This window comes from Camelina sativa, chromosome 4 (genome assembly GCF_000633955.1).
Source record: "Camelina sativa cultivar DH55 chromosome 4, Cs, whole genome shotgun sequence".
In the NCBI taxonomy this organism is placed as follows: domain Eukaryota; kingdom Viridiplantae; phylum Streptophyta; class Magnoliopsida; order Brassicales; family Brassicaceae; genus Camelina; species Camelina sativa.
This window is the reverse complement of record NC_025688.1, coordinates 28,712,422-28,722,712: the sequence shown is the minus strand read 5'-3', so window position 1 is coordinate 28,722,712 and position 10,291 is coordinate 28,712,422. Positions and strand designations below refer to the sequence as shown.

General features: G+C 37.3%; 3 protein-coding genes and 1 long non-coding RNA gene across 8 annotated transcripts in view; 2 read left to right on the top strand and 2 right to left on the bottom strand.

Moving 5' to 3' along the window:
• LOC104783105 (intracellular protein transport protein USO1-like) overlaps positions 1-314 on the top strand; it is an 11,982-nt gene extending 11,668 nt beyond the window's left edge. For all 3 annotated transcript variants that reach the window (XM_019245093.1, XM_010508189.2, XM_010508187.2), the window contains exon 14: positions 1-314. In XM_019245093.1, the coding sequence (XP_019100638.1) occupies positions 1-95 (95 nt within the window). In that variant the 3' untranslated portion in view covers positions 96-314.
• Positions 3,262-4,204, top strand: LOC104783104. The gene is made up of 2 exons (XR_767173.2): positions 3,262-3,603; positions 3,738-4,204. It is a non-coding gene; the product is annotated as an uncharacterized LOC104783104 (long non-coding RNA).
• On the bottom strand, positions 4,577-6,815 carry LOC104783103 (4-hydroxy-tetrahydrodipicolinate synthase 2, chloroplastic). Of its 3 annotated transcripts, none has more exons than XM_010508184.2 (4): positions 6,384-6,815; positions 6,039-6,122; positions 5,038-5,923; positions 4,577-4,763 (listed from the first exon to the last, which is right to left on the bottom strand). In XM_010508184.2, the coding sequence occupies exons 1-4, from the start codon at positions 6,467-6,469 to the stop codon at positions 4,722-4,724; spliced, it is 1,098 nt and encodes a 365-aa protein (XP_010506486.1). In that variant the 5' UTR covers positions 6,470-6,815; the 3' UTR covers positions 4,577-4,721. The 3 variants fall into 3 exon arrangements, with proteins under 3 accessions (XP_010506486.1, XP_010506487.1, XP_019100637.1); XM_010508185.2 differs by having other exon boundaries at positions 4,577-4,984; positions 5,259-5,923; XM_019245092.1 differs by having other exon boundaries at positions 4,577-5,001; positions 5,276-5,923.
• LOC104783102 (AT-hook motif nuclear-localized protein 22-like) lies at positions 8,344-10,168 on the bottom strand. The gene has a single exon (XM_019245091.1). The coding sequence runs from the start codon at positions 9,745-9,747 to the stop codon at positions 8,779-8,781; it is 969 nt and encodes a 322-aa protein (XP_019100636.1). The 5' UTR covers positions 9,748-10,168; the 3' UTR covers positions 8,344-8,778.

Here is a 10,291-nt window from a genome sequence, read left to right as displayed (position 1 = left end):
CACACTCTTCAGAACCTGATTCAGAAGGAAGCCATGAAGCTGACGGAGATCTGAAACAAGTAGACACAATGGACGAAGACGATAAAGCTACCTAGCAAGATTCCCTTTTCAAGATCTCATTCTCAGTACATTCATGAAGTTACACTCTTTCCAAATCCATCTTCTTCTTTTTTCGTACACGCTGAGCTTATTTTTTCGTTTGATTTAGAAGTAAGGTTAGATAACGCAGGGAAAATGGTGAGTTTGTAACATGGGGAGTTGTAATTAACGTGGAATCTAAAGTAAGTGATTAAAAGAATTGAAAGTTTAGGATGTGTCTACTTCACAACAAAGTCGCTCCATAGTGTGATGCAATGATAACAAAAGTAGAAATATGAAGAGGGGGGGGGAAGGAAGGGGCTAAGCTAAAGAGATGGGGCTAAAAATAGACAGCGGAAAGAGTTAGTCAGAGGAATCATCAATGGTTAATCTGAAATTAAAAGAGAGACTTTGATAGTGAGAGGACGAAGAGAAGCTCCTTTTACAACCATTTCATCATTATAGAAACAGTAACAACTCGAGAGGACGAAGAGAAGCTACTTTTACAACCGTTTCATCATTATAAAAACAGTAACAATTCCAAAACTTACCCTCCAAAAACTCTCATCAATATCTTGGCGTATCTCTTATAGCTTTAGTGGTAAAAGCTCTTAGGTTTGATTGAGAAAATCCATCGTTGTCTATGGAGATACTGAAAAGGATGGCTATAAATAAATAGTAGTAGATATAATAGGGTTGTAACAAAATTATAGCAAGTATTGAACACTTTTTAGAGAAGCGTGGATGGGGGGTTTCATTTTAGTGTTGACTATATCTCCTCCAATTCCATTGATGCCTCTTATTACTAGTTTGTGCATTTTAGTTTCTATGAAAATATCAATACATGAAATGAGTAGAGTTTATAGTGGTCCTAGTCCTTGCCCTCATCAATTTATTCTTTTTTTCTCCAAATATATCATCAATACATGTAATGAGTAGAATTTGTTTTTGTCAATGAGTCGCTTGATATTTTTATTGAATGGTTGTGAAATTTAGATTTATATAAAAATGCTCCACAGAAACTACTTTGAAGTGTTTTTTTCATAAATCTAATATAGTAAATTTTTGTTACGAGATTGGTAAAAAAATACATCTTTAGTTTGGAAAATATTGAGTATTACTGATTGGGCTATACGAAGAAGAAGAAGAAACGGGATTGGGCATGTGCATGTGGGTTTTGAGGATTTAGGAAAAGAAGAAAAAAGAAAAATAGCCCATAAAAATTCATAATGCATGATGATGGTTGATGATAATGATGAAGAATCCATCGTCGTCGAGTGGGGGAATGGGGTTATTATGGCAAATGGGTATGATGATTGTGGGAAGAAGAAGCCAAATCGGTGGTTTCGTTTTCCAAATTAAATGTGCTTTGGCTTTTGCTTCTACTCCTACTCGAGTACTCCATGACTTTTTCCACTTACTACATACAATACTCATACTGTCATACATGTATAATGTGTATAATATTGCTAAAAAAGTCACTGCACCCGATTCGGTTGTATCCATTTCACACTTTTTTTGCCTCTTCCTTCCAAGTTTCAGAACCATTCCCTAAACCCCAACGCCCAACCTCCGCTGCCTCACGTGATCCATCACGAGCCATGATTTCCTTTTGGTACTTTTTTCACCTGATTCTCATACTTCCCCCGAAATATTTTCATTTTATATACTAAAATCATCATTCATATGGATTGGTGTTTACTGTTTAATATCAAAATTACCCCTTTTTAAACGGGTTAAAAGATGAAATATACTATAGAATTGACTTTAGTGTATATTGGCTTTATATCAATATGTAGGTTATAAGAGATCATAAATTATAAATGTATATACGAACTACAGTTACATAATTTCTACATGTGTGTTGCGTTTCATATATGTTTAGTTTATAAAATTTACCGAAAATTAATTTTTTTTTTTGGGTATATGATTTCATAATAATGTGTATTTCAATCAAACGAAATGTGTTTTATCGTAGGTTTTTAGACTGCTGCCCATAAAAGGAAAATAAAATGAGAGTGCTATTAGTTAAAAAATCTTAAGATTGATTACACATCCAACATGTAGAAAAAAACTATTGGACGGGGAACGACGACAACACATTGGTGTAAGTAAATGAAATCAACTTTAGAACTTAAGTCTTGTTGTGATATGTATTTAACGGAATGATTAACCATCATTAGATATGACTTCAACGATTTGAAAATTCTGGATTTACACTCTCTCTACCTTGGATGCTTGGGTACGTAATCTTCTTTTTCCCTTTTGAAAAAAAAGAAGGGTAAAACTGGGATTAGGTTTGAGAAAAGCAATATTAAACCGGAAAAGAAAAGAAAAATAAAAAAAGACAAAGACTTGTGGTGATTATAAAAAAGTTAAGAGAAACACACTTGTACTTGTTAAGAAGATCGAGGTTTTGACGTACTCTTCTAACCTTTTTTGACTTATTTGGCTCCTTAATAATCATGATTTGACCTTTTTGGCAGTCAAAGAAATCTGCCAAATCGATTCATAAAATCAGATAATGAATCTTTATCCTTTTTGTTGTAGTAGTAATTTTGTAGGTTAATCTCGTCACATAGACGATATAAAATTACTTTCTTACTTTTTGGTGTAAAAAATAACCATTTATTGTTGTTGTAACGGTAAAAGGAAAATATATACATGTATGCGTGTGTGTCAGTGTGTGTAACGGTAAAATATAATGTATGAACATATTTGGTTGAGCAAGGATAGAGACATAGCTAGAGTTAACAAGCCTGGTTTCCAAATTTGAGTTGAGTTAGGTCAAAGATCTTAAAAAACTTGTAATAGTAAATTTATTCAGCCAATATGTCTAGTGTATTATTATCATGTAGCCAAATGTTACGCAGATTTGACTAACTGTCACCTTGATTTAAGCTTTCATGCCACCGTCTTCAACATGTAATTAAGTTGACAAACAAACAAAACTGATTATAAGTTATAAACCAAAATTGAATAGTTTTTTTATGTCGTGTGTTTTGTACCTTTTAACGGTGAGTTGTGCTTTTTAGGGAAACCTCTTAAAATATCTTCTAAATAGTTCGTTTAACTAAAATCAATCAGTCAAAAAAAACAATAAAAGATAGACTGATAGAGATATAGAGAGAGAGAAAAATAAAAGGACACTTTTTTTTTTTGTTATACTTCTTCTTCTCTTCTTCGTTCATCATCAAAAATTTCAACTTCATCTTCTCTCCCTCATCACATTTTCCCCTGTCCCTTTGTAATCATGATTCTTCTTTCGCCATCATTACCTTCTAAAGGAGTCTCTCTCTCTCTCTCTAAAAGAATAATGCAAACACAAAGTTTCATCTATATAACACGTCTATATCCCTCCCCCAACTCAACAAAAACGTCTCACTACTTCTTCTCTCTATCTCTTTCTCTTCTTCAAGCTCCAAAGATGTGTTTGAGTACTTCAGAACCATTTCCAGACACACCCACGAGATTAGTTTTGTACCTCAAAACACAAAGTCACGTTCGTATCCCTCGTCTCTCCAGGTTTCAATCGCTCTCCATCATCACACATATATACACATCTAGGAGATTATAATCGACTATGTAATTATATGTTCTTAGTCACTACGATGAGTTAATGTTCTGTTTTTTCTTTTCTTGTTTTATAAATATTTCAGGAGGAGAAGGATGTGGCGGGAAGAAAAGGAGATGGAGATGATCAACCTAAAGCTATACATGGAGAATCAAAACATCATAAGAGAGAACGAGAAACTTAGGAAGAAAGCTCTTCTTCTTCACCAAGAAAACAAAGCTCTCTTCTCTTTGCTTCAGACCAAAAAACTCTGCTCTGTTCCATAAACAAAACCTTAGACCATCCACCAGTCACTAAGATCATATTCTTCTTTCTTTACTGAATTAGTAGTAATAATAAGATCTGAGGGCTCCAAGAAAAAGAAACCATAAAATTTTGGTTATTTAAAGTAGTCTTCTATCTAAGTGGGGTTTATAATCAAGGGTTTAGTTATTTATTACTGGGTATACGTCTAATTTTTATGTTCTTTTTTTAGTTTAATCTCTCATGTAATCTCTCTTTGTCCCTGAGTTCTTTTGTTAATGGTTAAGTTCATCTATTTTTTTTTCCCTATATTTGCTACTACTCAACAGATCCATAATTGATGTATTCCTTTGTTTGGATAACATTTTACAAAAAAGAAGTTGACGATTTTCCTTTTTTTAAACTCTCTCAATCGAAGGAAAAGATTTACACAGCTGGGTACGAACATCTCACGTGACGTGGGTACCCCCATCAACGTAGAGAATCACCTTACTATTAAATTTTGGATTTTTGAGTATCCAACCAAAATTTATGATTTTCACATGGCGCTACCGTGACAGTTCCAATATGGCAAAGCCATGCCGTTTCAACTCAATACATTCCGAACATGCATGCTGCCGTTTCGTCCACCTTCCAAAACACTTGAAACAGAGTATACGCAGCAGAACATAACGAATGAGAGACCAAAACAAGATCAGAAATATGATGAAATCATTCCATGAGTTTCACTCATCAGCTATATAAAACCAAATGATAGTATAACCACCATCTCTTCTTCATTTAATACCAAACAAAATTAACAAAGATCCGAAAAAAGTAAAGTATGCTAATATCGAGCGATAAGGATGAAATCATCGTCATCAAGAGCCTGCACATCTTTCTCACCCACAAAATGCTCTCGTCCAATCTCCTTCACCAGTTTCACAAACTCAAGCCTCTTCGACAAAGGCAATGGGACGTACGGTAACCTGAAAACAGGCCTCGACACTCCAAGCTGAGCCAAAGCAGTGTTAACTCCAATCGGGTTTGGCTCATGGAATAGCCAAGCCATTAAAGGTAAAAGCTTTGAGTTCAAAGACGAGTTCCTACCTTCAAACATCAATTTCCTCANCGATAAGGATAAAATCATCATCATCAAGAGCCTGCACATCTTTCTCACCCACAAAATGCTCTCGTCCAATCTCCTTCACCAGTTTCACAAACTCAAGCCTCTTCGACAAAGGCAATGGGACGTACGGTAACCTGAAAACAGGCCTCGACACTCCAAGCTGAGCCAAAGCAGTGTTAACTCCAATCGGGTTTGGCTCATGGAATAGCCAAGCCATTAAAGGTAAAAGCTTTGAGTTCAAAGACGAGTTCCTACCTTCAAACATCAATTTCCTCATCAAACCCGGAACTAAGTTACTAGTAACAGATATAACCCCGGTTGCTCCATAGTCCCATCTAGAATCATGACACTCATCATCATTCCCACTCCACACAACAACTCCGTTCTCAGTGTACTCTTCAACACGCTTGTTCCCAACACATTCCTTCACACCAGCCAAATTAGGATTCTGAGAAAGTTTGAAGATGGCACGAGGAGGTATATCCTGCCCTGTTCGTCCAGGAACATTGTATATAATCGTCGGTCCCATATGAAGAACTGATTGGAAATGTGCTATTAGACCCTCGATCGAAGTCTTGCCATAGTAAGGGTTAATGTGGAGAGCGGCGTGCATTCCAACAGCGAACCCTTGTTCAGTAGCGTGGATAGCTTCTCTTGTTGAATTGCTTCCAGTGTTTCCAATGACTTTGATGCTTCCACCAAAACAGTTAACAGTATGGCCTATGAGCATAATGTGTTCGTCCCAGCTCATCAACTGTCCTTCACCAGTGGTACCACCAACAATGACACCTGCAGCGCCGTTTTGTATCTGAATGTTCACTAAGTCATCGTAGGCTTCAAGGTCGAATCTTCCGTCAGGTAGATACGGTGTTTTGATTGCTGTGATCACACGTAGAGCTTTAATGTCGTCTGTATTTGTCCTGACAAGCACAGAACCAAAACAGAGAGTCCCGGGTATAAAATAAACTTCCAAAACAGAGAGTCCCGGGTATATATATAATCATGGAGATATAACGTAGGGTCCAGCACACAGACCTGTTTTTAACCTCCAAGCTGCGCATAGGGAGATGAAAATTGGGTACAACAGCTGCTTTTGGAGAGACCCATTTTGAGCTCCTTCTGTGGTTATCAACACATTAGATTGACACAAAATCAATATGAAGGACATTTTCTCAATGATCATAAACCGGTTTAATTGCAATTGATAATCTGTTAATGTGGCTAATAGAGAGACATGATGGAGAAAGCTATGATTCAATTTCCAACTAGAGAGAATGAATATTAAAGCCAATTTCCAGATATCAAGATAAGCAAAAAAAAAAAGACAAAAGCTTTTCAGCAAAAACTCTGAAGAACGTCAGGAGGAGAAGAGAAACGAACCTTTTGTAGCCATTGAATCGCTTTGGGCAGGGGAATTGTAGAGCAGAGTCCACAGAACACAAACCATAACCTTTCAAAGCAGCCATCTTTGAGAAAACACACAAAAGGAACAAAGAAAAATTTACCAAAACTTTCCAACTGACAACAAAGTCCGTGATCCTATGATGTCAACAGAGAGAGAGAGAGAGAGAGAGAGGTGGTGTAAATCAAAAATCAGTTGGCGACGATGATGATGCTAAGAATGAGAATAGTTCCGATGATAGTTGAACAGAGAAGAGAAACAATCGAGCTTTGGTAACAATGGTGGATGAGCATAATGAGGAAAGACTCCGATAAGATAAGAGCGAGCAGTGTGGATTTTTGTGTAACAAGGAAAGAAGAAGAGAGCGGCGAGGAGCTGGAGACGAAGGAAGCAAATATTTACAAAGCCGCCCTTTAGGGTTTTTGTTTGTTTGTTTTGTCTCTCTCTATCTCCTCAGATATTGCCACGTGGATTAGTGATTTGATACGCAAATTCAAGGTCAATTTTGGTTTTTTTTTTTATAGCATAAAATCCTTCTGGAAGACTTTTTTAGCTCAAAACAATGGTTTAATATGATGATTAAGGGCTCCATTCGGATTTCAATCTTTCCATATTAGTAGGGTAAAGCGAGGATCGAGCATATTTTATATTAATTCATGCAAGGCACGTTCGTGTTCATACACGGTCAATCCTGACTGCTCTATATGTTTTTTTTTTTTAATAACCAAATACTACTAAACTATATTATAAGCCTTAATTACTAAAAGTCTCCCTTCTGAGCCCATTATAGGCCCAAAGTCGACGGATTTTGACCAAACGACGAGCACTCTGATGACCCTTATAGGCCCAACATCCCAATACTGAAATCTATTTTTGTATCAAGGACCGATTAACTATTTTTGGACCTAATCAGAATGATAGACCAGATATGTTGGTTAATTTAATATATATATATATCCCAAATCCCAATGAACTAATTGGTATGAAAGAGGGAGGAAGATCAAACATTAGCATAAAATACTTAGTTCCTTTCCACGTTTATATAAATAAAACAAATTCATATCCATACTTGACATAGTGACAGGAAGGAAATATAGACATCAATGTCATTCATTATACATATACTCTCATAGTCTCATTGAGCCATATAAAAGTAAGCAAAATGGTTGCATCAAGCGTTTTAACAGAATATTTTCATTTTTCAAAATCTTGATCATCTATTGTTTGGATCAATATCCTTCTGATTGATAATAGTTAAATTAGGAGAACAAAATTGACCGATAGCTTCATATAACCATAGGTTATACTATAAAACATAAAGGGTGGAGTGTGGTTATAAATGCAAAAAGAGAGAGTGAGAGGGAATGAATGATGGGCAAAGTGGGAGGGAGGTGGCTTTGGAAGTAAGGAACTCTCTCTTTCTTCTCACACACTTTCACTCATCGCCTCGTAAAGGAACTTTTCTTTTTTCTCTCTCAGAGACACGCACGTGCGTCGGTGCATCACCCAATGCTCTTCTCTTAATTGCTTTCTCATCTCTCAAGTGAGTTTTAGTCGTCGATGTAATCATCGTTTTCTTGTTCCAAATTCTAGAATCTCTATTTCTACTTCGACCCATTTTCTTTTCTCTTGTGTATGTAACCGAAAAATGATTATTAAAAATATTCTGAATTTTAATATTAGGGTACTATATATATACAAAAATTTCCGTGTAAATGTGTAAATATAATTATAAGCCAAATGCAATCACCTTGTTCCCAAGTCTTGTTCTTGTCATTATGCTTCTTGCCTCACCATCGTCTTACCAACCTCGGAACAATCATCTCTTTGTTTCCTTATTGTTTTCCAGCTTAAAAGTATAAATATCTATAGCCGTTTAATTTTTTAAAAATAACCGTTGTAAAAATCTTTGAACGAAAAAATATACAGCCAATGTGATTGAGTATATAACGGATATGAAAAATTCATTATTTGACCTCTTACCAAAAGAGTAACGGAAGAAAATAATAGCATGACATTGTTAGTAACCTGTTTAACCTTTCAATATATGAAATCATAGCTTATGCTCTATAATTCAACATAGACGTAAAGCTAATAATCACCAACACATGAATATAAAAACTCATAAATCAACAATTTATAATCTCCTAGTCAACGCAAACACACAACCCTCCTCTCAAACCTAAAAATCGATCAATACCATGACCAAAACGATTCTCTTCGACTCATACGTACCACGAATCTTCGTCAAAGACTACAATTATCTTTAGAAAACAAAGAAGAAGAAAAAGAAGAAAAGGAAATTAAAATTTGACAAGAGAGATTATAAATTTAAAACAACGAACGTATCTAAGTACTTGTTTTTTTGGCGATTTAGAAAGATGGTCGTGGAGTTCCCCAATAAGCTTCAGCTGGCAACTGAACAGAATTCATAAGATTAGGAGGCAATCCTTGTATAAACGACGTCGGATCTTGCATCAACTGTTGTTGTTGCTGCTGCTGCTGCGTCTGATTCTGAGTCTGCGTTGGCGTTTGCGTCCCACCACCCATCGCTGCGTTTCCATCGATATTATTAGCAACCGCTCCAGCCGTTTGCTCTTCTTGATCATCTTCCTCTAACGGCAACCTCTCATACGCAGCGTTCCCAAAGGAAGCTGCCATAATCACCACAGGTCCTGAAGCCATCAGTGGACCAACTACGCTTCCTCCAACGACCTGTCCTTGACCACCGGCTAAGTAAATCGTTAGACCTGACGCAGCTGGTGGAGCCGGTGGAGGAAGGAAAGACCCCGAGAGAGAAAGAATCTCGAAACGTCCGTGTAAGTTAACGACTGACGAGCCACCACCAGGTACTGAAGCCGGTTGTCTTATGGTGACGTTCGTAACGGCGCCGTTTCCGCTAAGAACGCAGATGCCACGTTGGCGACGGCGAGCGAAGACGGTGACGCTCTCCATGACGTCACATCCGTTTGCAACTTCCATGACATGAGATTTGAGAGCGTTTGCGCTGTCCCGAGTGATGATGATTGGTGGTTTTGGTTTGTTTTTGGACCCCGCTGGTCTGCCACGTGGCCTTCTCGTGATATGATTATCACCCCCTCCGCCTCCGCCGCTTTCTCCGCCTGAGCCGGGAGTGTTTTGGTCTTTTCCGGCAGAAGAGTGCTCGTTGGGATCGATCTCAGCGTCTCTGTCACGTTTAAGCCCGCCGATTCGGTGTTGGTCGATCTCGTGGCCGTGGTTATGTTGCTGCTGCTGCTGCTGATGTTGGAATTGATGGTGCGGGTGAAGATGGAGATCTCTTGAGAGAAAAGGTGGAGGAAGGGAGCGAGAGACCTGATCCATTATTTCTTGATTGAAAAGGAAACAATTGAAAACCCTAATTAATTGATAACTAAGTCTCCTCTCTTCTCTTCCACTCGAATCAAAACCAATAGCTTAGCTTGACGATGATGATGTACAAAATAGAGCTCAATTCAATAAATTAAGGGAAGAAAAGATTGAAAAGTTTTAAAGAAGAGAGAGGTTAATTAAATGGAAGAGAGGAACAACAAAGTCATGTACATGAAAATGAAACTGGAGCTGGACTAGTTAATACAGGAAGATGAAGCTTTGTAAGAAGAGGGAGAAGAGAGGAGAGAGAGAGATGGGTTTAGGGTTAGGTCTGAGAAGAAGAGGAGGTTAAGGGTTAAGAGAGTATTCAGATGAAAGATGATGAATGGGTTTAGTTTTGGTTTAGATAGACAGCGTGCCGCATGGGCGGTGTGTGGGTCCTACCTACTGTGTCACTTTGTGGGCTCTACTTTTTTTTTTTTTTTAATCTTTTGTTTGTGTAATAATTTTCAGTTGTGTGTTTGTCTCCCTTTGATAGTAAAAATTAATACAAGGT